Source organism: Quercus robur, chromosome 6 (genome assembly GCF_932294415.1).
Source record: "Quercus robur chromosome 6, dhQueRobu3.1, whole genome shotgun sequence".
NCBI classification, from domain to species: domain Eukaryota; kingdom Viridiplantae; phylum Streptophyta; class Magnoliopsida; order Fagales; family Fagaceae; genus Quercus; species Quercus robur.
In genome coordinates, this window is record NC_065539.1 from 2,438,889 (window position 1) to 2,466,442 (window position 27,554).

General features: G+C 34.2%; 2 protein-coding genes across 5 annotated transcripts; both read left to right on the forward strand.

Moving 5' to 3' along the window:
- Positions 1-5,985: 5,985 nt before the first annotated feature.
- Positions 5,986-21,459, forward strand: LOC126690567 (heavy metal-associated isoprenylated plant protein 26-like). Its single transcript, XM_050385765.1, has 3 exons — positions 5,986-6,085; positions 20,251-20,325; positions 20,745-21,459. The coding sequence occupies exons 1-3, from the start codon at positions 6,068-6,070 to the stop codon at positions 21,129-21,131; spliced, it is 480 nt and encodes a 159-aa protein (XP_050241722.1). The 5' UTR covers positions 5,986-6,067; the 3' UTR covers positions 21,132-21,459.
- LOC126690565 (heavy metal-associated isoprenylated plant protein 27-like) lies at positions 6,061-7,221 on the forward strand. 4 transcript variants are annotated; one of them, XM_050385763.1, is made up of 2 exons: positions 6,061-6,160; positions 6,553-7,221. In XM_050385763.1, exon 2 carries the CDS (start codon positions 6,656-6,658, stop codon positions 7,025-7,027), a length of 372 nt encoding a protein of 123 aa, XP_050241720.1. In that variant the 5' UTR covers positions 6,061-6,160; positions 6,553-6,655; the 3' UTR covers positions 7,028-7,221. The 4 variants fall into 4 exon arrangements, with proteins under 4 accessions (XP_050241720.1, XP_050241719.1, XP_050241721.1 ...); XM_050385762.1 differs by having other exon boundaries at positions 6,063-6,160; positions 6,533-7,221; XM_050385764.1 differs by having other exon boundaries at positions 6,063-6,160; positions 6,550-7,221.
- Positions 21,460-27,554: the final 6,095 nt, after the last annotated feature.

Genomic DNA, 27,554 nt, shown 5'->3' on the forward strand with positions numbered 1-27,554 from the left:
GCTGGGAAGCTTAGTTTCTCAACTTGAAAACTAAGAACTCAGTCTTTTTCAGAGGTTGGAGAAAGCTTAAACAGAGAGGTTAAGGAAGAACTCTTTTCTAGTGTATGTCTTAGTGTATCTAGAGTCCTTAGTGTGTTGTTGAAGCATTAATGGAGAGTTCCATTTATATCAAGGTTATTAAGGGGTGATTAGCAAATAATCTTTGCTAAATCTTTCTCAATCTTCAGAAAATTCTTAGAGAATCGTTCTTAGGATTTTAGCTAAGAGTAGTAAGCTCAACTTTCAGAAGGTTCTTGTTGTTTTGGGCAATAACAGCTGGGATTCTGGCTTAGCATTGAATGCTGATTAGCCTTGGCTGATGGAATTAGAGCATGCTTTTAGGCTAATGATCTTGGTTATGCTGTTGCTAGAATTAGAGTTCCCTAGGGCAGATTGGACCACCCCAAACCAGGTGTCAACCTTGGAGCCCTTGCTGGGAACTCTACTGGGATCCCCTTGGTGCCCGCCAAACCACATTTTCCTAAGTTTCCCCATTTGGGGTTCATTAGCTTGGTCCATGAACCAGAGAATACACATTTTTAGTATGAAAATGAACTAATTTCATGTTGCTTCAGGAGCTTTAAGGGCTTTGTCATGGCTGCTCTTGACTGGATGGGCTGGAGAAAAGAAAAAGGACAGCTGGTTGAAGCTTCCCAGTTTTCTGTTACATCAGTTTCAGCTTTATGTCACATAAGAGATTATGAGATTTCAGTTTGTGGAGGAAGGGTTTAACCCCTGATGGACACGTGTCCTCTTTTGATCTAATTGGACAAGTTGGGACTTGATGGGAATGGGCTCCAGCTGTTTAAGTTGTGCTGAAATTTGGCTGGTCAGCTCACGTGAGCTTCAGTTGCTGGAATTTGTGTGTGAGCTGTCCTGGCCCAGTTGGGCTTTGTAGTTGAGCTCCTTTGGGCTTGGTCATTCCTACAAAAATGAATGGTTTTTCCATGGGTAACATACATGGGCTTTTGTAGTTAGTTGATTATGGAAAAATAAGCATAGTTCCCATGAATTTTGTAAAAGAAATATTTTTAACGCTATGTTTGTTTAGTTGGAAAACCTTCTGTAAATATAGTTTTCCACATTTTCCAGTATTTGGTAATACAAAAAAAATTGGTCAATGGAAAACTATCTTTGGTCAACGGAAAACCCTAATAAAAATAAGGCTTATTTTCTATTGGTTGTTTTCCAAAAAAAAAATTTGGAAAACAATCTCTCTCTCATGCGTTACATCTCCTATAAATATTATTTTTATCTATAGCCGTGAGAAACATAATTTTTTGGCACCTTCCCTCTCTCATGGTAAGATTTCTCACTTTTTCTCTCTTCCCTTTACTTTTTCTCTCTTCACACCCTTACTGTCACTAACTCTGGTCTCTCCTTTTCCTATAAATCTTTCTCTCTTCTCTCTTTTCTCCATGTTTCTTTTCCTCTCTATAACACAATTTTCTTATTAGAATTTTTTTTTTCCTTCACTGATTGGTCAATAGCTCAGACTTGCAAAGAAGAACAAATTTGCAGTGATAATTATTTCATTCCTCTCTACCAAAATCCTAATTCTTTGCCTTGAATTTCAAGCTTGATTTTCTTTTTTCTCTAAGAAATTTTCATTTTGATGGATTCAAGGCAGAAGTTATTCCTTTTTTCATACATAAAATGCAAAAAAATAAAAAAGAAGAAGAAGAAGAAGAAAGAATGAATGAAGTAAAAGATGAAAATTTTAAACATAGTACCTATATTGCTCTAAATTGCTTTTACATGGGACAATCTTTACCTTGGACTAATAATATTGTTATATAATGAATGATAATTTTTTAGGGGAATTGCATTTGTTGGCAAATACTTTTTTTGTTGGAAGATACTTTATACAAATACTATGCAGTGATGATATATTATGCAGTACATTATGTATATACATAATTTTGAGTAATATTGAAGACTTGTGATTGACCATAGTAGACAATTAGTATACCAACAAAAAGAGTAGACAATTAAAAGTTATTGTTATTTATATTTATTGAAAATGTATTCCCCTATCAAATATATATAGACAAATGGTTGATGTATGTGTGTGTGTACGTGCGTACGTACGTTACTGTCCATATATATGAGCAAAATGAGTGGTAAAGATCATGAAAATTTGACAACTAATTAATTTTGATTGTATCTATTGTCAAAATTTTAGTATGAAAACCAAATTCATTCTTGGTTTTTTATTTATAATGATTGAATTAGTTGGTTTACATAATATACATGTTTTAAATTATACAAGAAATATTTTTAAAAAAGTGCATACCAAACACCAGAAAACATTTTCAAGCTCATTTTCAAGATCATTACCAAACACTAGAAAATGAGATAGTTTTCTAGAAAATACTCTTTAGAAAATGAACCATTTTCAGAAAAACGTTAATGTTGAAACAAACAGAGCGTAAGAGATGAGTAATTACATTTCCCATGAGTGAGGGACTTTAGTATATGTAAAACAGGTGTCAAAATAATATTTGATTTTGTAAATACGTGCCAAAATAGCATTTGGGCTTTGTGAAATAGTTGCTAAAATAACATTTGGGCTTTGTAAAAATAGGTGCCAAATTAGTATTTGGGCTTTATAAAATGATTTTGAGACTTTGTAAAAAATATCGCCGTGTAGCAATGGACTTAGTAGAAGTGTCGTATCGTAACGGGTTTAGTAAATGTGCCACATCGTAGCAGGCTTAGTAAGAGTACTGCATCATAGCGGGCTTAGAGATGCCGCATCATAGCGGCTTAGTAAGGTGCCGCATCACAGCAGGCTTAGTAAAGTGCCGCATCGTAGCGTGCTTAGTAAAGTGTCGCAATGTAGTGGGCTTTGTAAGGTGCCACATCGTAGTGCGCTTTGAATTTGCCACGTCGTAGTGGGGGGCTTTGAATTTGCCACGTCGTAGCGGGCTTAGTAAGAGTGCCACGTCGTAGCGGGTTTAGTAAGAGTGCCACATCGTAGCGGGCTTAGAGATGCCGCATCGTAGCGGGCTTAGTAAGGCGCTGCATCGTAGCGGGTTTAGTAAGAGTGCAGCATCGTAGCGGGCTTATAGATGCCGCATCGTAGCGGGCTTAGTAAAGTCTCACATCATAGCAGGCTTTGTAAGGTGCCGTATCGTAGTGGGCTTTGAAGTTGCCACGTTGTAGTGGGCATTGAAGTTGTCACATCGTAGTGGGTTTTGAATTTGCCACGTTGTAGTGGGCTTTGAAGTTGCCACATCGTAGTGGGTTTTGAATTTGCCATGTCGTAGTGGGCTTTGGAGAGTTTGGGCTTTCTTTGGGTTTTGCCCACAAGCTAAATGATGTTGGGCTTTTTATAGAAGTGGCATAATTTTGTGGCCCAATATGGCAATGGTATGGTGAGTATTTTGTGTGAAAATCCAAGTTGGATAATATGTGAGATATAATGGGTAATATTTGTGAAAGGGCCCAAGGCAATTTATGAGCTTGTGTATGGAATATTTGTGAAAGCCCAGTAACATGGAGAATATTTGGGTAATATATATGGGGAGTATTTATGTGGGTTTAAAATAATGTGTGAGTCTATGTAGGTATTTTTGTGAGTGAACTAATAAAATTAAGACCCAAAAATTTGTACCTCAACAATAGTTTTATTAATTTTCTAGAAAATGTTATTGTTTTAATAAAACAAATGCAGTTGTATTAATTGTCTTGTTTCTTGTATAAAAAATAAATATTATATCGGTACAAAATCCCTTTCATCAGCAATTTAACACTAATAAATCCCATTAGATTGCTGTGATCATCCGACCTTGAATGTTTCTTATAAATAAAAAATTAAAAAAAAAAGAAGGAAAAAAAGATTATGAAAAATTATAAATTTCACTTCTCTTTTGGGCCGCAACTCTTCACCATTACTTTATTCTTCTTCTTTTTATATATAGTCATTGCTCAGCTTGCAATTCAGACCTATTTCTTTTCTTCTTTTTTTTCTTTTCTTTTTTTATATAACCTGTTCGTTTATTAATTGCAATTGAAACACAAAACATTTATAGTGATGAATTTTTGAGCTAGGAAGGTTTTATGGAATTAAACTTGGAAATTTTCTTTGCCGATTCTATGCAAAGCACAAACTTGTTGGCTTAAAGGTCAACAAAAGCCAACCCTGTTTGTTATTAATTGCAAGTACTAGAAATGGCTAATCTGAAATGATCGTCAAAATCAGAGAACATGCATGCGAACTATCTCGTTGTTTTCTATGGTAATCCTGACCACACAATTATAATCATTATCTAATGAAAAGATTTTTTTTTTTTTTTTTGCTAAGAGGAAATATATACAAAAAACTAAACAGCCAAAATGGCTAAGTCGGCAACATGCCTACAAAATGTTTCTCCGTTTTTGTCTGTACCCACTAAGGCAGCAATTACATCAGACGGGAATAATCAAAAAATACAAAATCATCTTGCAAATTATAGCCCATTCTAGCAAGTACATCAGCACTTCTATTTGCCTCCCTAAATACATGCTTCACTGTATAGTGGAAAATCTTTTCCAGCAATAACCTGCAATCAAAACATTTATAGTGGAAAATCTATATAACCTGTTCGTTTATTAATTGCAATTGAAACACAACATTTATAGTTATGAATTTTTGAGCTAGGAAGGTTTTATGGAATTAAACTTGGAAATTTTCTTTGCCGATTCTATGCAAAGTACAAACTTGTTGGCTTAAAGGAAAACAAAAGCCAACCCTGTTTGTTATTAATTGCAAGTACTAGAAATGGCTAATCTGAAATGGTCGTCAAAATCAGAGAACATGCATGCGAACTTTCTCGTTGTTTTCTATGGTAATCCTGACCACACAATTATAATCATTATCTAATGAAAAGATTTTTTTTTTTCTTTTTTTGTTTCTAAAAGGAAATATATAAAAAAAACTAGACAGCCAAAATGGCTAAGTCGGTAACATGCCTACAAAATGTTCCTCGATTTTTGTCTGTACTTACTAAGGCAGCAATTACATCAGACAGGCATAATCAAAAAATGCAAAATCATCCTACAAATTACAGCCCATTCTAGCAAGTACATTAGCACTTCTATTTACCTCCCTAAATACATGCTTCACTGTATAGTGGAAAATCTTTTCCAGCAATAACCTTCAATCAAAAAGCAAGAAAGAAGAAGCAGGAACTAATAACATCTAATACAACTTTAACATCAAGTTCCGCTTCCAAATATTGATCACCAAGCTGGATGGCCACTGTAGACCATCTCTCATAGCCCAATATTCTGCCAAAACTCTAGTGGCAGGTGCCAGTAGCCATAATGATTGTTGCCACGTGTGTGTTTATCATAAGTGCACGTGGGCGACTCTGGAACTTACACGTCATCATCTCCCCGGAAGTTTTGATTTTATTATCACTCTTGCTTTCTCCCATTAAAAAAAAAAAAAAAAAACTTCATTTTATTATCAGCTGGAATTTTCTAGTGGCAGGTGCCAGGAGCCATAACGGATTGTTACCACGTGTTTTGAATCCTTTCGCGTTTTATTATCACTCTTGCTTTCTCCCATTTAAAAAAAAAAACTTCATTTTATTATCAGCTGGAATTTTCTAGTGGCAGGTGCCAGGAGCCATAACGGCTTGTTACCACGTGTTTTGAATCCTTTCGAGCGAAAGGATTCAAAACACGTGGTAACAAGCCGTTATGGCTCCTGGCACCTGCCACTAGAAAATTCCAGCTGATAATAAAATGAAGTTTTTTTTTTTTTAATGGGAGAAAGCAAGAGTGATAATAAAACCAAAACTTCCGGGGAGATGATGATGTGTGAGTTCCAGAATCGCCCAGGTGCACGTATGATAAACACACGTGTATGTCCATAAAGATTTATACACACAAATAGAATTACCGCGTTGTCTCATGTGGCTTATTTATAGAATGTACAAACCTCACTCAGTTTCCTAAAAACTCATCTAACGTCCTCTATGTTGGAATCATCTTTGAATCACTTTGAACCCTTTTGGCGTTTTAAGCTGTCTCAGTGATGGGTATTCTGGATATGGTCTCCGAACTCTGTGACTGTGACTGGCACGGTCTTCACAGTCGCAATAATCTCAAAAAACGCAGGCAACTTCAGGTATATACATACACCTCTAAACACCATTCCAATATTTGCTTCATCTTCACCATATATATATTTCTTGTTTTTCAGTACTTTTAGCTTGTTAATTTGGATATTATTACTAATCTTATTCTGTAAAAAAAAAAAAAAAAAAAAAAAAAAAACTACCTGTATGAGTGTTAAGGATAGCACAAAGTAACTAACACAGTTTCTTTCACAGTGGCTAAGGTAATCCCCCATTAATAGTGGACACTAATAAACCTATCATTTATTTTTTATATAACTCAAACACTAGTTATTATGAAAAAATTATATTATTAGCATGATAGTAATGATATTAATCCAATCATAAACTTATAATTACTATTTTTTCTTCAACACTCACAGACGACTATTAATTTCAGCAGATTTCAGCAAGTGTGAAGTGAAATCTGTTGTATAACATGATTGTGATGATAGCGATGCAAAACCTTTTGTTGATGATATTAGACGGTGGAGATAAAGGTGAAAATGGACTGCAAAGGTTGCGAAAGGAGGGTGAAAAAATCGGTGGAAGGCATGAAAGGAGTGACACAGCTGAAAGTGGAACCGAAGATGAACAAGCTGACGGTGATTGGGTACGTAGACCCGAAGAAGGTGTTGGAACGTGTCAGACATCGAACGACGGGGAAGAAGGCAGCTGAGTTGTGGCCCTACGTGCCTTACGGTGTTGTCCCGCACCCCTACGCGCCAGGCGCGTATGATAAGAAGGCCCCACCTGGGTACGTGCGGAACGTGCTGGATGATCCAGTGTCTTCCTCTCTCGCACGTGCCAGTTCTATGGAGGTCAAGTACACGACGGCGTTTAGCGATGAAAACCCCGATGCCTGTGTAGTCATGTGACGTTTGATTAGGGATTAAAATCATTGTTTTAAGTATTTATAGAAATATGGGTTAGTTAAAAATATTGTGAAAAAAAAAGTGTTGTGATGCTTAAACACTGAAAATGATGGTATAAACATCCCTACTAAACTCCTCCTTTGTTGCCTGTGTACATATAACTATTTATCAAAGGTGGTGCTTGTAATTTTTTTTTTTTTTTTTTTTGGATTATGGATATGGATGTGTATATATATTGCCATGGAGGCTGAGACTATCAAACTTCAAGAAAGTCTCATGTTTGATTATTATCAATGGAAATATTGCTTAATTGCGAAACTAATTAAGAAAGGTCCTTTGAATTGAAATTGTATTTTACTATCAGTGATGTTATCGCATGCTGGGATGTTTATTAAGTATTATTTTGGTTTTGAATCACAAATGTATTTGTCATTTTGAGAAAGAAACAATAAAAAGTAGTCCTTTGATCTACTCTAGAATAAAGTTTGTCATGGCTGAAATCATCTCTTGAAGACTTACATATCTTAGAAAAACAGAACATATAATTAATTACATAACTGCATGTTGTCTTCTCCTTATATGTGCCTTTGCTCTTGCCTCCTGATTGCTTTTTTTGTCTTCTCTTTATTCTGGCGGTTGAACCTCCAAAGAGAAGGAGAGAAGGCCAAGAAAGAAGAGAAGAAAGGAAAGGAGAAGGCCTGGAAAAATGGACAAATTGATAATAAGAAGCATAGACATATAAAAAGGCACAAGGAGAAAAGGAGCCAAGAAAGTCAGAAAGGAGGAGACCAACAAAAGGGAGGAGAAAATGAAGCATAAACTCTTGAGAAGATTAGCCTTACAGAAGAAGAACATGGCAATCTTGTTGATTCCAAGAATGAATGAAAGCTCAGTCCCTAATGCTAAGTTGCTAACCTACCGGAGTCCTCGGACCCGGCAATATTACCACCATCATAAGCATAAACTCCACCACCACCCATAACCTCGTCATAATTCGGTATCGATGGTGCAAAATTGCTTGCGTATGGAGCCGAATATGAATTATCCGAAAACGATGGATTGGGATCAAAATTGTGGATATAGCTTGATGGATCATAGCTTTGTGGATTCAGGGGATATGGAGGATACGCAGAGGAAAAATCGGCATCGGAATATGGAATCGGAGGGGCAGAGGCATACGTATTAGGCATTGGATTGAGATCGTGATCAAAGCTAGGGTTAGGGTTAGGGTTTTGGAAATGGGAGTGAGGAGGTTGATAGTATTGGTAATTTGAAGCGTTGATATCGCTCTGTTGCATCTTTGAAATTCTAATCAATTCAAATCAAAGAAATGTAAATGAATTTTGCGAGTACAATGAGTTTTTGCGTTTTTGGTTATATTGGAGAAAAAAACAAAAAAAGGAGAGGGATTTCAAAGTTTGAAAGTTTTTGAGTCTCTGAAATTTGATTAATGGAGAGTGAGGCTGAAGCTTCAGGGGAAGAGAAGAGAGAGAGAGAGAGAGAGAGAGAGACACACACAGAATTTTTTTTATTTTTTTTTTTATTTTTTCTCTTTTGATGGAGAGAGAGAGAGACGGATTTGATCGTTTATTAAGTTAAAAGTTATAACTGACTCGCGCCAATTTCCGTTGACTGCCCAGTCTGGGTCTAGGCTGAGCTATTAGAGATTGAAGACGTGGCGATAGTCTATTGGTTTTTAGAACAATACTCTGTTTCCTTGAAATGGATACTAGAGCGCACAGAACTTGAACGTTGTGGATAATTCCTCATCTTGCTTACGCCGTAAGCATTTCAATTCGTCAATACCAAGAATTAAAAAAAAAAATATATATATATATATATATATATATATGTATGCAATAATCATTTTTTAATGGGTTTGGTTAAAGTAGTGTAACTTTAAACAATGTTACACCACTTAATATTTTTTAATTGGATATAAATTTTGACAAATTTATTGTGCCCGTTTGGATTCGAATGAATCCAGCGTCTGCGTTTTCTGTTTTTTTTTTTTTTTTTTTTTTTTTGCAACCGCATAATATGACCAAGTCAACTGTGAACAGTGCATGGATGCACTGTTTACGGACCCACACATTCCACTTTTTAGCAACTTTTTTATTAAAAATGGGTCCCACAATACTATTCACACATTTAAAAATTATTTTGCTACAGTGTTTTCAGTTTCAGTTTTCAATTTCAGCAAAAATAAGCTCAATCCAAATGGACCCATTGTTAAATTACATTATCTTCGTATATTCTCTATACTTGTAAAATTTAAAGATGATCGAAGATCAATGGTAATGTCATCAATCAATTGTTTAAATTTAGGTTTTTATAATTTAAAATAATGCATAAAAGATGAGTTTATAGATCAAATGATAAATTACATCCGATTGGCATGAAAATTAATATATATGCTAAAAACATAAAAAAAACATGCATATTAGGGTTTTGGAAATGGGAGTGAGGAGGTTGATAATATTGGTAATTTGAAGCGTTGATATCGCTCTGTTGCATCTTTGAAATTCTAATCAATTCAAATCAAAGAAAAAGTAAACGAATTCTGCAAGTACAATGAGTTTTTGCGTTTTTGGTTATATTGGAGAAAAAAAAAAGGAGAGGGAAAAGTTTGAACGTTTTTGAGTTTCTGAAATTTGATTAATGAAGAGTGAGGTTGAAACTTCAGGAGAAGAGAGAGAGAGAGAGACACGTAATTTTTTATTTATTTATGGAGAGAGAGAGAGAGACAGATTTGATTGTTTATTTAAGTTATAAGTTATAACCGACTAATTTCCGTTGACTGCCCAGTCTGGGTCTAGGCTGAGCTATTAGAGATTGGAGACGTGGCGATAGTCTATTGGTTTCTAGAACAATACTCTGTTTGCTTGGAATGGATACTAGAGCTCACTGAACTTGAACGTTGTGGATTATTCCTCACCTTGCTTACACCGTAAGCATGTCAATTCGTCAATGCCTAGAATTAAAAAAATATATATGTATACATATAATAATTTTTAATGGATTGAGTTCAAGTTACATGTAACTTTAAGTAATTTTATATCACTTAATATTTTTTAATTAAATGTAAATTTTAACAAATTTACCGTTTGATTACATTATCTTTGTATATTTTTTATATTTGCAAAATTTAAAGATGATTAAAGATCAATGACAATGTCATCAATCAATTATAAGAGCCCGTTTGGTACATGTATTTAAAAACTGAAAATTGTTGTTTAAATTTTTTTTTGAAAATACGTGTGGGTGAAAAAATATGTAGAAATACGTGAAATGTTGTTTAAAAACTGAAAATTGTTGTTTAGAAACACTCACCAAACACCCCCTTAAATTCAAGTTTTTATATTTTAAAATAATGCATAAAAGATGAGCTTATAAATCGAATGGTAAATTACATTCAATTGACATGCATGTTAAGAATATATAAAACATGTAATTCCACGATGAGATTTTTAAAATATGAACTCTATAATAAGTTATTGAGTAGTGTGATATTATTTAGAATTACATTAGGTATAACTTGAACCCAACCTATTTTTAATATATATATATAATATAATATAATATAATATAATAGTATATAATACGAGTTTTGTAACTTAATTATATTATCTAGTCTCTTTTAAGATCCATTTGTATTTGTTGAAACAATTAAACATTTAAAAAAAATTAGAACAAACATATTTTAAACCCTATAGTTTAGTGTTGTTTTAAATTAAACCATGAACCTCAAAAGTTTTTATTTAGCATCTATTTTGTCTTAACAAAAAATAAATAGAATAGGAAAAGTAATTTTTAATACACTAGCTATAAGTCTATAACTTAATTATCTATCAAGATGTAACCCGATCGACTTATTTTTTTAAACTCCGAAAATCACCTGAGATTTACTCCATACTAGATATTACAATTATTTCCCTTGATTTTAAAGTCAGAGGTTGTCATGAGTTCTCTTAAATAAAAAAAAAATTGTATTGTCATGCAATGATGTTGAAGGACCGGTAGACCTTTTTGTCGTGTCCATACTATTTAGATCGTAGGTGTAACTGATGTGGAGCTCTTTGGTTTAGGTGATTTTCTTTTCCTTTCCCCATGATTTGTTTAGTTTCTTTCTTTCTTTGTGATACTTGATTTTAGTCACTCCAAACACCCGTAAATGGGAAAAATATTTTTCGAAAATCTATTTACATTCTGTTTGTTTCAATAGAAAAAAATCTTGCGTAAAAATAGTTTTTCATGTTTTCCAGTATTTGGTAACATAAAAATAAATGAGTTAAAAGAAAACTATCTTTGGTCAACAGAAAAAATATGGCTTATTTTTAGAGATTGTTTTCCACTAATTTTTTTTGGAAAACAACTCTATCTCACAGCAAGCTAAATAAAGGAAGTTAGGAGATTATTTTTTTTTTAACTCATTTAAAATTGCTACCAAATATAAGAAAATGAAATAGTTTTATATAAAATATTTTTTTTTAAATGACTAATTTTTTAAAAAACATTATTACCGAAACAAACAATTTTATTAATTTTCTAGAAAACGTTATTGTCGAAACAAACAGTTTTAATAAAACAAATGCAATTTTATTAATTGTCTTGTTTCTTGTATAAAAAATAAATATTATCTCGGTACAAAATCCCTTTCATCAGCAATTTAACACTAATAAATCCCATTAGATTGCTGTGATCATCCGACCTTGAATGTTTCTTATAAAAAAAAATGGAAAAAAAGATTGTGAAAAATTATAAATTTCACTTCTCTTTTGGGCCGCAACTCTTCACCATTACTTTATTCTTCTTCTTTTTATATATAGTCATTGCTCAGCATGCAATTTAGACCTTTTTTTTTTATTATTTATACAACCTTTTCATTTATTAATTGTAATTGAAACACAACACATTTATAGTGATGAATTTTTGAGCTAGGAAGGTTTTATGGAATTAAACTTGGAAATTTTCTTTGCCGATTCTATGCAAAGCACAAACTTCTTGGCTTAAAGGTCACCAATAAAAGCCAACTCTGTTTGTTATTAATTGCAAGTACTAGAAATGGCTAATCTGAACTGGTCGTCAAAATCAGAGAACATGCACGCGAACTTTCTCGTTTTTTTCTATGGTAATCCTGACCACACAATAATCATTATCTAATGAAAAGATTCAAAACACGTGGCAACAATCCATTATGGCTACTGGCACCGGCCACTTGAGCTGATAAACCCTTTTTTTAATGGGAGAAAGCAAGAGTGATAATAAAACCAAAACTTCCGGGGAGATGATGACGTGTGAGTTCCAGAGTCGCCCACGTGCAGGTATGAAAAACACACGTGTATGTCCATGAAGATTTATACACACAAATAGAATTACGGCGTTGAAATGGATACTAGAGCTCACTGAACTTGAACGTTGTGGATAATTCCTCATCTTGCTTACGCCGTAAGCATTTCAATTCATCAATACCAAGAATTAAAAAATATATATATGTATGCATATAATCATTTTTTAATGGGCTTGGTTAAAGTGATGTAACTTTAATTAATGTTACATTATTTAATATTTTTTAATTTGATATAAATTTTAACAATCTATTGTTAGATTACATTATCTTCATATATTGTCTATACTTGTAAAATTTAAAGATGATCGAAGATCAATAGTAATGTCATCAATCAATTGTTTAAATTCGAGTTTTTATAATTTACAATAATGCATAAAAAATGAATTTATGAATCAAATGGTAAATTATATCCGATTAGTATGAAAATTAACATGCATATTAAAAACATAAAAAATATGCATGTATATTAAAAACATAAAAAATATGCATGTCAGGTTTTGGAAATGGGAGTGAGGAGGTTGATAATATTGGTAACTTGAAGCGTTGATATCGCTCTGTTGCATCTTTGAAATTCTAATCAATCCAAATCAAAGAAAAAGTAAATGAATTCTGCAAGTACAATGAGTTTTTGCTTTTTGGTTATATTGGAGAAAAAAAAAAAAAGGAGAGGGAAAAGTTTGAACGGTTTTGAGATTCTGAAATTTGATTGATGAAGAGTGAGGTTGAAACTTCAGGGGAAGAGAAGAGAGAGAGAGAGACACGAAATTTTTTTATTTATTTATTTTTTATTTTATGGAGAGAGAGAGACACGGATTTGATCGTTTATTTAAGTTATAAGTTATAACCGACTAATTTCTATTGACTGCCCAGTTTGGGTCTAGGCTGAGCTATTAGAGATTGGAGACGTGGCAATAGTCTATTGGTTTCTAGAACAATACTGTTTGCTTGGAATGGATACTAGTGCTCACTGAACTTGAACGTTGTGGATTATTCCTCACCTTGCTTACACCGTAAGCATTTCAATTCGTCAATGCCAAGAATTAAAACAATATATATGTATACATGTAATAATTTTTAATAGATTGAGTTCAAGTTACATGTAACTTTAAGTAATTTTATATCTTTTAATATTTTTTAATTAAATGTAAATTTTGACAAATTCATCGTTTGATTACATTATTTTTGTATATTTTCTATATTTACAAAATTTAAAGATGATTAAAGATCAATGACAATGTTATCAATTAATTATTTAAATTTGAGTTTTTGTAGTTTAAAATAATGCATAAAAGATGAGTTTATAGATCGAATGGTAAATTACATTCGATTGACATACATGTTAAGAATATATAAAACATGTAATTCAACCGTGAGATTTTTAAAATATGAACTTTATAACAAGTTATTGAGTGGTGTGATATTATTTAGAATTACATTAGGTATAACTTGAACCCAACCTATTTTTAATATAATATAATATAATATAATACGAGTTTTGTAACTTAATTATATTATCTAGTCTCTTTTAAGATCCATTTGTATTTGTTGAAACAATTAAACATTTTAAAAAAAATTAGAACAAACATATTTTAAACCCTATAGTTTAGTGTTGTTTTAAATTAAACCATGAACCTCAAAAGTTTTTATTTAGCATCTATTTTGTCTTAACAAAAAAATAAATAGAATAGGAAAAGTAATTTTTAATACACTAGCTATAAGTCTATAACTTAATTATCTATCAAGATGTAACCCGATCGACTTTTTTTTTAAACTCCGAAAATCACCTGAGATTTACTCCATACTAGATATTACAATTATTTCCCTTGATTTTAAAGTCAGAAGTTGTCATGAGTTCTCTTAAATAAACAAAATTGTATTGTCATGCAATGATGTTGAAGGACCGGTAGACCTTTTTGTCATGTCCATAGTGTTTAGATCGTATGTTTAATTCATGTGGAGCTCTTTAGTTTAGGTGATTTTCTTTCCTTTCCCCATGATTTGTTTAGTTTCTTTCTTTCTTTGTGATACTTGATTTTAGTCACTCCAAACACCCGTAAATGGGAAAAATATTTTTCAAAAATCTATTTACATTCTGTTTGTTTTGATAAAAAAAAACCTTGCGCAAAGATAGTTTTTCATGTTTTCTATTGTTTGGTAACATCAGAAAAAATGAGTTAAAAGAAAACTATCTTTGGTCAACAGAAAAAATGTGGCTTATTTTTAGAGATTGTTTTCCACTAATTTTTTTTTTAAAAACAACTCTATCTCATAGCAAGCTAAATAAAGGAAGTTAGGAGAATTTTTTTTTAACTCATTTAAAGTCGCTACTGTGAGGACACAATTTGTAACGACCCATAATAATGTTGGGTTCGCACGTAAAAAGGCCCAAACAATATCATTTATAGAGCGTGGGTTTGAAAGGCTAGGTCTTGGTCACAAGACAGTAGTTTTCCGTGGTGTTCATACATAATTAAATCGTGTTCGCCCTTGGAGTCTTTCTCCTAGAGGCGGGCTGGGAGGCTCTGGTTTTTTGCCTTTTTTCCCAACCCCTTCCCTGGATTGCTTACTTTTCCTTTTATACTGGCCTGTATCCCTTATCCAACGTCCACGTGTGGGTTCGACTTTCCAGGACTGATACTTGTCCCATCAGCCCATATCCAGAGTGGTTGGGGGTGGCTGTAAAAGCTGAAGAGTATGGCTCTGTCAGGTGCAGAGTATTGAATGGCAGTAAGGGCAGCTTTCCCTTTGTCCTTGGTCGTTATACTTTCCAGCATACCCTCTCTACTAACATAGATATTTTAGATTTTTTCCCAAACTGGTCCTATACCGTTTTTGCCCTTCCTTCCAAGGGGACCTCGGATATGCCAAGGACAGAATCATCCTCGGCTGTGTCTCAAGACTATTTGGACTTTTATTACCTATCCTTGGCTATAACCTTCTTCGGTTCGGGCCTTGGGCCTCAATGTAAAAAATGGGTCAGGGCCACAAATTATTGGACCCCACAATAGCCCCTCAAAACCCTGCTGTTCGACCTCTTGGTCGGAGAGGAGGGTTTTGGTAATACCAAGCCTTTATTACGGCTCGTTAAGCTCTGTCCTTCATTAATGTTGGTGTCTCTTCATCTGCTTAGGAAATGTGTCGGGCTACGAGACATTCTTCTAGATTCACACACGGTGCGCTTCCGTCGTTTCAATGAACGAGGCACGTCTTTAATAAATTGCCTTTACGAGGCCAATCAATTCTAACAGTTACAGATGACATTGGGGAATTGAACAAACGCTACCTTACTTGCAGACCTTCTTGGATATATATACAGATTAAATGCCACTAAATTCACCTTCCATATAAGAAGCCAAACGAGAGGGTATTCCCTTCACGTAAAGACTCTTTAACCTTCCTAAAGCCTCAACCTTCAAGCTGTGTTCTAAGTCTTCCTAACAGCTCAGTCACAGTTTATAGTGTGATATACTTGAAGTAGAAGTGGGGATGAAAAGATTATATCCTTTTCAGAAGCGTTTTGTTCCTCCGAAGCTTAAGATGGCTCGGTCAGGACAGAGATGGCGGAGACTCAAGATACCTCTCATCCTCCCTTCAGCCAAAATCCGAAGCAGTGGCTTGTCGCGTCAAACTTTTAGCGCAACTGAGCTGGGGTCACCTATTATCAGTACCAGCTGCTCCTTTATGAGCATATCTAACCTGGAACCAGCGTGTTAGGAGTCAGGACTGACACAGGGACAAAGTATCCATGCTTCTTCCTCTCTTCCTTCACTAGTTCCTTCTTTTGCCTCCCCTTCTTCTTCTTTCCCATCACCAGATCCATCCTGGTGTTTTTCCTTCTTCCTCTTTTCTCCTCTTCTGCCGAGGAAGGTCCTCCTCTCAATATGGGTGCCACTAGGGCAGAATTTGGAAATACTTGGGAGCAAAGCCTAAAAAGATTTCTGGTTGTTTGTTTGTTTTGTTTTTTTATTGCTTTTGTAATTCGTTTTCTATATAGGCTTGTTTAAGCCCTTCATTGTACGCTGTAATGCCTCTTTATATTAATAAAAGTCATCATTTCTTTATTTCGTATATTCCATCTTTTCTTTTTGAAATGGTTATGCCATGAATAGACGTACTACACTGTGATTTCTTTTTTATTTTTATACTATGAACGATGCTTAGAGCCGAAACCCTAGTTAATAAAAAGACCTTGCTTTGTGCTTTATTGAAACTATCCGGCATAATAATGCCGATTCGAACGAATGATACTTAGGGCAGAAATCCTTACTAAGAAGAAAAGAAAAAGATATTATGATGAGCTTATTAGAGCTGTCTGGTATAATAACTTCGACTTAAGAAAACAATACTTAGGGCCGAAATCCCTTGCCAAGAAAAAAGATGTTATTATGAACTTATTGGAGCTATTGTGTACAGTAAGACCGACCTGAAAATTGGTTGCATGCCCCAAACTTGAACGAGATGATGGCTGAATGCTCGGTGCCGTGTAGGAAGTAATCATTCGAAGATATATAACCTAAAAATGAACAGCCCCTGCAGGTCGCTGAGAAATAAGGCGTTTCGCCATCTTCTTAATGAACTTCATAGCCTTAGCCCTTTTTTGGTATCTAGTCCGAGGACCGAGCAACTCAGAATTCTTCTTAAGTAGCTGAGTTTTCCATAGGTTTGAGTCCGAGGACCATGCAATATCTTGGTTCTGTCCAAAACTTGATTTTCTAAGTAATTGGTTTCCCCATAGGTTTAAGTCCAAGGACCATGCAATACCTTGGTTCTGTCTAAAACTTGATTTTGATAAGTAGTTGATTTCCCCATAGGTTTGAGTCCGAGAACCATGCAATACTTTAGTTCTGTCCAAAACTTGATTTTGATAAGTAGTTGGTTTCCCCATAGGTTTGAGTCCAAGGACCATGCAATACCTTGGTTCTGTCCAAAACTTGATTTTGATAAATAGTTGGTTTCCCCATAGATTTGAGTCCGAGGACCATGCAATACCTTAGTTTTGTCCAAAACTTGATTTTCTAAGTAGTTGGTTTCCCCATAGGTTTGAGTCCGAGGACCATGCAATACCTTGGTTCTGTCAAAAACTTGATTTTCTAAGTAGTTGGTTTCCCCATAGGTTTAAGTCCGAGGACCATGCAATACCTTGGTTCTGTCCAAAACTTGATTTTCTAAGTAGTTGGTTTCCCCATAAGTTTGAGTCTGAGGATCATGCAATACCTTGGTTCTGTTCAAAACTTGATTTTCTAAGTAGTTGGTTTCCCCATAGGTTTGAGTCCGAGGACCATGCAATACCTTGGTTCTATCCAAAACTTGATTTTGATAAGTAGTTGGTTTCCCCATAGGTTTGAGTCCGAGGACCATGCAATACCTTGGTTCTGTTCAAAACTTGATTTTCTAAGTAGTTGGTTTCCCCATAGGTTTGAGTTCGAGGACCATGTAATACCTTGGTTCTGTCCAAAACTTGATTTTGATAAGTAGTTGGTTTCCCCATAGGTTTGAGCCCGAGGACCATGCAATACCTTGGTTCTGTCCAAAACTTGATTTTGATAAGTAGTTAGTTTCCCCATAGGTTTGAGTCCGAGGACCATGCAATACCTTGGTTTTGTCCAAAACTTGATATTTAAGTAGTTGGTTTCCCCATAGGTTTAAGTCCGAGGACCATGCAATACCTTGGTTCTGTCCAAAACTTGATATTTAAGTAGTTGGTTTCCCCATAGATTTGAGTCCGAGGACCATGCAATACCTTGGTTCTGTCCAAAACTTGATATTTAAGTAGTTGGTTTCCCCATAGGTTTGAGTCTGAGGACCATGCAATACTTTGATTCTGTCCAAAACTTGATATCGATAAGTAGTTGGGGGAATTAACCCCTCGATTGTGGCGTGGGACCTTGGTTTTGGGGGGGTTAGCTCCTCGGCCAAGCCCCTAGAACCATCCGTGCTGCTGACGCTACGAAGCGCAGCCCCTAGTGAAGAAACGTAGCCCCTAGTGGAACTTTGTGCTAAAACACTACACCCAGCTGTTTGAAATGATGTGAGTGATTGTCTCAACCCATCACCTGCGCCAAGACACAAGCCTTTCCCACAGACGGCGCCAATTGTGAGGACACAATTTGTAATGACCCATAATAATGTTGGGTTTGCACGTAAAAAGGCCCAAACAATATCATTTATAGAGCGTGGGTTTGAAAGGCTAGGCCTTGGTCACAAGACAGTAGTTTTCCGTGATGTTCATACATAATTAAATCGTGTTTGCCCTAGGAGTCTTTCTCCTGGAGGCGGGCTGGGAGGCTCTGGTTTTTTGCCTTTTTTCCCAGCCCCTTCCCTAGATTACTTACTTTTCCTTTTATACTGGCCTGTATCCCTTCTCCAACGTCCACGTGTGGGTTCGACTTTCCAGGACTGATACTTGTCCCATCAGCCCATATCCAGAATGGTTGGGGGTGGCTGTAAAAGCTGAAGAGTATGGCTCTGTCAGGTGCAGAGTATTGAATGGCAGTAAGGGCAGCTTTCCCTTGATCCTTGGTCGTTATACTTTCCAGCGTATCCTCTCTACTGACATAGATATTTTAGATTTTTTCCCAAACTGGTCCTATACCGTTTTTGCCATTCCTTCCAGGGGGACCTTGGATATGCCGAGGACAGAATCATCCTCGGCTGTGTCTCAAGACTATTTGGACTTTTATTACCTATCCTTGACTATAACCTTCCTCGGTTCGGGCCTTGGGCCTCAATGTAAAAAATGGGCCAGGGCCACAAATTATTGGACCCCACAGCTACCAAATATAAGAAAATGAGATAGTTTTATAAATTTTTTTTTTTTTTAAATGACTAATTTTCTAGAGAACGTTATTGCCAAAACAAAAAAATTTTATCAATTTTCTAGAAAATGTTATTGCCGAAACAAACAGTTTTAATTAAACAAATGCAATTTTGTTAATTGTCTTGTTTCTTCTATAAAAAATAAATATTATCTCGGTACAAAATCCCTTTCATCAGCAATTTAACACTAATAAATCAAATTAGATTGCTGTGATCATCCGACCTTGAATGTTTCTTATAAAAAAAAAAAAAAAGGAAAAAAAGATTATGAAAAATTATAAATTTCAGTTCTCTTTTGGGCCGCAACTCTTCACCATTACTTTATTCTTCTTCTTTTTATATCTAGTCATTGCTCAGCATGCAATTTAGACCTATTTCTTCTTTTCTTTTTTTGTTTTTTATACAACCTGTTCATTTATTAATTGTAATTGAAACACAACACATTTATAGCGATGAATTTTTGAGCTAGGAAGGCTTTATGGAATTAAACTTGGAAATTTTCTTTGCCGATTCTATGCAAAGCACAAACTTCTTGGCTTAAAGGTCAACAATAAAAGCCAACCCTGTTTCTTACTAATTGCAAGTACTAGAAATGGCTAATCTGAGATGGTCGTCAAAATTACAGAACATGCATGCGAACTTTCTCGCTGTTCTCTATGGTAATCCTGACCAAACAATAATCATTATCTAATGAAAAGATTCAAAACACGTGGCAACAATCCATTATGGCTACTGGCACCTGCCACTAGAGCTTATAAACCCTTTTTTAAAGGTAGAAAGCAAGAGTGAGAATAAAACCAAAACTTCCGGGGAGATGATGACGTGTGAGTTCTAGAGTCGCCCACGTGCAGGTATGAAAAACACACGTGTATGTCCATGAAGATTTATACACACAAATAGAATTACCGCGTTGTCTCATGTGGCTTATTTATGGAATGTACAAACCTCACTCACTTTCCTAAAAAACTCATCAAACGTCCTCTCTGTTGGAAACATCTTTGAATCACTTTGAACCCTTTTGGCGTTTTAAGCTGTCTCAGTGATGGGTATTCTGGATAAGGTCTCCGAACTCTGTGACTGTGACTGGCACGGTCTTCACAGTCGCAATAAGCTCAAAAAACGCAGGCAACTTCAGGTATATACATACACCTCTAAACACCATTCCAATATTTGCTTCATCTTCACCATATATATATATATATATTTCTTGTTTTTCAGTACTTTTAGCTTGTTAATTTGGATATTATTACTAATCTTATTCTGTAAAAAAAAAATACCTGTATGAGTGTTAAGGATAGCACATAGTAACTAACACAGTTTCTTTCACAGTGGCTAAGGTAATCCCCCATTAATAGTGGACACTAATAAACCTATCATTTATTTTTTATATAACTCAAACACTAGTTATTATGAAATTTATTGTGAAAAAATTATATTATTAGCATGATAGTAATGATATTAATACAATCATAAACTTATAATTTCAGCAAGTGTGAAGTGAAATCTGTTGTATAACATGATTGTGATGCAAAACCTTTTTGTTGGTGATATTAGACGGTGGAGATAAAGGTGAAAATAGACTGCGAAGGTTGCGAAAGGAGGGTGAAAAAATCGGTGGAAGGCATGAAAGGAGTGACACAGGTGGAAGTGGAACGGAAGATGAACAAGCTGACGGTGATTGGGTACGTAGACCCCAAGAAGGTGTTGGAACGTGTCAGACATCGAACGGGGAAGAAGGCTGAGTTGTGGCCCTACGTGCCTTACGATGTTGTCCCGCACCCCTACGCGCCAGGCGCGTATGATAGGAAGGCCCCACCTGGGTACGTGCGGAACGTGCTGGATGATCCAGTGTCTTCCTCTCTCGCACGTGCCAGTTCTTTGGAGGTCAAGTACACGACGGCGTTTAGCGATGAAAACCCCGATGCCTGTGTAGTCATGTGACGTTTGATTAGGGATTAAAATCGTTGTTTAAGTATTTATAGAAATATGGGTTAGTTAAAAATATTGTGAAAAAAAAGTATTGTGATGCTTTAAACACTGAAAATATGATTGTATAAACACCCCTGAAAAACTCCTCCTTGGTTGCCTGTGTGCCTGTGTATATGTGTACAATTTATCAAAGGTGGTGCTTGTAACTTTTTTTTTTTTTTTTTTTGGGATTATGGATATATGTATATATTGCCATGGAGGCTGGGACTATCAAACTTTATGAAAGTCTCGTGTTTGATTATTATCAATGGAAATATTGCTTGCGAAACTAATTAAGAAAGGTCCTTTGAATAGAAATTGTATTTTACTATCAGTGATGTTATCGCATGCTGGCATGTTTATTAAGTATTATTTTGGTTTTGAATCACAAATGTATTTGTGATTTTGAGAAAGAAACAAGAAAAAGTAGTCTTTTGATCTTCTCCAGAATAACGTCTGCCATGCCTAAAGATCATCTCTCGAAGACTTACGTATCTTAGAAAAACAGAACATATAATTAATTACATAACTGCATGTTGTCTTCTCTTTATATATGCCTTTGCTCTTGCCTCTTGAGTCTTGATTGCTTTTTTTTTTTTTTGGTCTTCTCTTTATTCTGGCGGTTGAACCTCCAAAGAGAAGGAGAGAAGGCCAAGAAAGAAAAGAAGAAAGAGAAACAGTGGAAGAAGAAAGAAAAGAAGAAGGCCTGGAAAAATGGACAAATTGATAATAAGAAGCATAGACATACAAAAAGGCACAAGGAGAAAAGGAGCCAAGAAAGTCAGAAAGGAGGAGACCAACAAAAGGGAGGAGAAAATGAAGCATAAACTCTTGAGAAGATTAGCCTTACAGAAGAAGAACATGGCAATCTTGTTGATTCCAAGAATGAAAGCTCAGTCCCTAATGGCAGAGCATATATAATTCTGATGATTACATGCTTCTTCCTTATTAGTTAGAGAGGCTTTTTAATACTTGGGTTTGTTAACTTGCACGGCAGTGATAGTCTTTCTTCAAATTGTTAAAAAGAGTATTCTTAAGAGAACATTCTTGTTCTTCCCGAAATATTGGTTGAATTATTCTCGGTGCTAAAAGTGTGAAAAGGTTTGTTACAAGCATTTTTGCCATTCCCCTGCTTTCATGCTTTTGGGGCAACTCTTGCTTCACTTGGTGGAGTTTAATTTTGTTCCAGAGATTACTTTACAAAGAAGAATTTTCTTTATGTTGGAGGATAATAATGTATTAATGTTGTACCATAGATTCAATTCTTTCCCTCTCGACTAAAAGATTAGAAATTTATTAATGAAATTGAATATTTGGTACATCAGCCAATAGAATGGCATTATAAGTTTAGAGCATTAGCATTGGAGAATACTAATGCCTCCAATGCTAATGCCAAATCTAAGGACAATTTGGCATTTTAAGCCTCAAAATACTTTGCATTAGAGAATGGTAAACCCAACTATTGCAATTTTTTTTGTAATACTGCTACAGTACAGTTCTAAAGTTAGAATTGTACTGTAGTAGTATTCTAAAAAAAACAATAATATTTTATTCACTTTTTTCCCCTGAAATTTCTCTCTCATCTATCTCATTATTTCAGTTCTCTTCTCTCTCTTCATTCTCTGTTTCTCCATTTGCTCTCTCCTTTCTTCAGACCCAAACACCATTCTCCTCCCAACATCAACATCACACACCACAGTGGCTCATTTTTTCTGGTGGGTTACGATCCGACGGGTTCTGTGGTTGCTTTTTTTTTTTTGGGAGTGGGTGACGGCGTGGGTCAATGGTGGTTGTGGTCACTGTGGTGGTTATGGTTTTTTTTTTTTTTTTTTGGCTGTGACTGGTGCTTAAAGGGGTTGTGGGTCATGGTTGGGTCCGGTGTTTGGGTCGTTGGTTGTGGTTAGGTTCGGTGTTTGGTTCGTAGTTGGGTTGTGGCTGAAGTGAGTTGTTGGTTGTGGATCAGCGAGCTGGGTTTGGATCGATTGGCTGAGATCGGTTAATGGTGGGTTTGAAACGGTGGATCTATTGATCGGTGGGTGGATCGGTTGGGTTGATCATCAGTAGCTCCGATGGTGGCTTCGATGATTATTTTTTTTTGAATGGGTTTGCTTCGGTGGGTTTCAAATCGGTTGGGTTTCAAATCTGCGGCTTGGGTTTCTGATCGGTGGCTTGGGTGGTGGTCGTTGTTGGTTCCAACTGGTTTGATGGTTTGTGTGTGTGTGGCTCTGTTGATGGTTTGATAGTTTGTGTTTGTGTGTGTGGCTTTGTGGATGGTTTGATGGTTTGTGTTTGTGTGTATGTGTGGCTCTATGTGTGTGGTGATGGGTTTGGATAGGTTGATCGGTGTATCATGGGTCTATGTGTGTGGCTCTATGTGTTGAACCGATGCTAAAGGTTGAGGGAGAAATAGAGGAAAAAAAATACTGTTGGAAAGCCCAAGAAAATTGTATCATGCCAAAGTTTGAAAAAAGTGATAGTTGGAAAGAAATATTAAAGAAAGATTAAAAAATAATATTTTAATAAAAATAGAGTTTTGGGATGCTGAAAGTATTGTAAAATGGTATGGTATAAGTAATAAAGTGGCTTTTTGAGATAGTAAAATAGAATAGAGTAGCATTTCCTGATGCTGATGCTCTAACATGAGAGTATTTTTTTCATTTGCTCAATAGAAATTTAAATAATTCACATATCTTGTTAAGAATGTAATTGAAGTAATTCTTTGTGTATCACTTGAAAATGGTTATTCTTAACTTAATAATGGTCACTTTATATAATTTATTGAAAATCTAATTCGGTAAATCCTTTGTCATTATTTATGATTTAACACCTTCTCAAAAAAAAAAAAAATTATGATTTAACAATTAACATTTGACAATATATCTTTACATTTGAGAAAAATGAAAAAGGAAATAGGCCACATAGAGTTCCACTTAAAGTAATCATAAATTTGCTTTTACCTATGACACAATTAGCAATCATATTCACTTGGATTTATAATGAGAATACCACTTAAACCTTATCTCTGTCTTCTCTCAATTTCCATTTCTAAGTGATTAAAGTATTGAACTCCAGCAATGTTCATCTTAATGTTTAAATTCAAGACCTCATTTTTTTTAAAATGGATAGAGTCAATTTTATGGTAGAGATTTAAACTTTCATGAATTTACACATTGTGTCATGCTATTTAAAGAATGTGACCTATCTATATCATTAGAGTCATGATGAAAAGATACTCCATTTAAGCAAATGGAAAGGATCATAATATCATTAAAAGAAAACAATTAGTACATAAATTACTTTTTTAAAAATAATTATTTATCACTGAGTATATGATCAAAAAAATAGGAACGTCACATCTCTTTTTTTAAAAATGAAAAACTAATTATTAATATCTCTTTCCCTCTGTTATATGGATAATAAGCTCCATTTGTTTGTGTAAAAAATATTTATTCAATTTGATGAAAAAATTTAATTAATAGATAATCTTTTATTTGTTTGAATTAAATGGAAACTAATCCAAAAGATACTAAAATGATTTTATAATTTTGAGAAGTTGAAACATTTTCCATATATTCTTTTTTTTCTTTTTTTTTGGCCACCAACACCACCACCATCACACTACCTTCAATAATGTGATAATTGACATTGCAATCACTATTTGCAACAATGTTATTTTCATCATTGTTGTTACCATCACCATCACCATCACCATCTTCAATATCACCACCACTCTTACCAGAACCTAGGAATGGCCATAGACCATGTTTGGGTTAGGTAAATCCAAACTTGATAGAAAATTTTACCTGTAGATATATACTCGATCCCACTACCAGATTGTTACTTAGATCTTTTTAGTCATGGATACCTAGACTCGACCTCAACCCTATTTTTTGTAGTTTTATTTATTTATTTTTAGATTTGAAATTTAAAATTTTTAAGTTAAAAAAAAAATCCTGTCCTCATGTCCTGCAGAATTATTATTATTTTAATATGAACAAAATCTTTAATTTTACTGTTTGTACTTTGTAGTCACTATATAATTCTGTATGTGCATTATGTCCACAACATTTTCACAACAAATTTTAAGTAGCAAGTTGTTACTGGTTGTTATTATTGGGGCAAAATAGTAACTCAATGGTAGGTTTAAATTTGAACCAATAACAACTAACTACCTATGATTTGTTGTGAACATAGCATTTTTCAATTATTCTTACCCATATAGAGAAACACATGGTTAGCTTTAACGTTGGAACTCAATATGCCAAATATCTAAACTTTTCTGTAAGGAAAAATCTTGTATGCCTTGATGACAAGTTACTCAAGTCCTGTCTGATATAATGAATAAAGTATAACTACTTTTAATGATAGTTGTTTTGAATTCTATTTTCAGTAGATTCACCATGATTCTTCCATGTAAAACATTAAGATTTGAGTTGCAAGCATCTAATCCATTCGGCACGGCAGTTGGGTATTTGTAACTTATGAAATCTATATATATAATAATAGATAAAACTGAGAGAAACTTAAATTAAAATTACAAATTAAAATTTCAATTTTGCATCTTGTGTCCTAAATTATTTATTCTTAAAATGTTTTATTTCTTAATTTTAAAATTAAATGTGGGATCACATCATAAATATTCATCCAAGTGAGTTATTAAGTCAAGGAAATCAATACCGTACCGGTACCGGCCGTATAGGCCGGTATATACCGTACCGGTATGTATAGTGGTATCGAAACATCAACGTTTCGTACCGGTTTAAATATCGGCCATACCGGCAAATTTCGGGCAATACCGGCTAGTACCGGGCGTACCGGCTGGTACTGAAAAATGTTTTTTTTTTTCATTAAATTTTGTAATTTTTGAATTTTTGTTAAGGCAAAATGATAACTTATTTAGTATTATTTGTTTTCTTAGTATGCAATGGTAACTTTTAAGCTTTCTATTTTTTATATTGTGTGTGTGTGTGTTTTTTTTAATTGATACTAAAGTCTAAAACTATGAATAATTAGTTCTAAATTGAGGAAATGTTTTATGGTAAACTTTTATATTTATTATAATATATATACACACACATACATATATATATATATATTTATAAATATAAAAAATAGCGGTAAACCCAAAACGGTATACCGGTATTGATCGGTATCAGAAATATATCATACCGCTAGCCAAACTGGTACAACCTTCGGTACGGTATTGACTCTCTTGTATTAAGTACAAAAATCAAATAGTCTAGAATAAATAAATCGTAAAAAAAAAAATTTGCTTCCCAATAATTTATAAATAAAAAAAAATTGACAATTTACATTTTATACTTAATAATATCCTTACAAATTTTTTTAAAGAATCAACAAAATATAAAAATGACTATCAATAGTATTTAAATTATATATATAAGAATTATATTATATATCTTATTGTATATCTTTAAGTGTATCCATGCATATGCATAAAGTTACAATCCAGTTCATAGTAATGTTTACTATATCATGAACCATATAAAGCATTTTATTTAGCAAACCAAAGCAGATATTTAAAAAAAAAAAAAATTATTCATATAACACAATGAAGCAACAAATATTCAAATACAAGCGGTATTAGCTGCAAACCTGCCTTATCAGGCAACAAACTGCTCCTATACATTCAAGACTCAACACACATAGAAGGTAATTCTCCACAAGGAACATAAAACTTAGCTTCGAATGGATTCATTTTATGTTCACATCTTGAACAACAATCCTCAAAATTTGAGAGTTAGTTTTGCAATTTACACTACGAATTCTGAAGTCCTTCAATCCCCACATGGTAAACTACTTTCCATGCTTACTTGTAGATAACTTTCCGCAGATTTTTGCCTTTCAGCCTTTTCACTTAAACTCCTTATTTAATGTGACAATCTATCTGGTTGTTAGGCATCTATTCAAACACTGTCATATTCTTTTGGAGATAGGAGAATCATATAGATGTGATCCAAAGACACTATCCCTGTACATAAATACATAATTGAACTCTTTGATATCCCCGCTTAGCCAATCTTTAATTTTTATTTTTATTTTTATAAATAGTATAGGTTGAGTTTGGGGTAATATCCAAATTGACATAAGAATTTCGGGTTTAGGTAAAATCCAACCCAATTCTCTTTTACCCATGATAAACTAGGTAATATCTAGAACTTTTGGGTCAAGGTACCCATTACCCAATTGATTTGGCCATCCCTTTGACACAACCCACATAATAATAATAATAATAATAATAATAATAATAATAGTTGCACTCTTTTACTTTAACTAAAATTCAATTTAATTATGTAAGTTCATTTCTTTCAATTCAATCTTATAATTTCATTTTCACTTGATTCTCACCAAACAAAAAAAAAACTTCATTTTCAC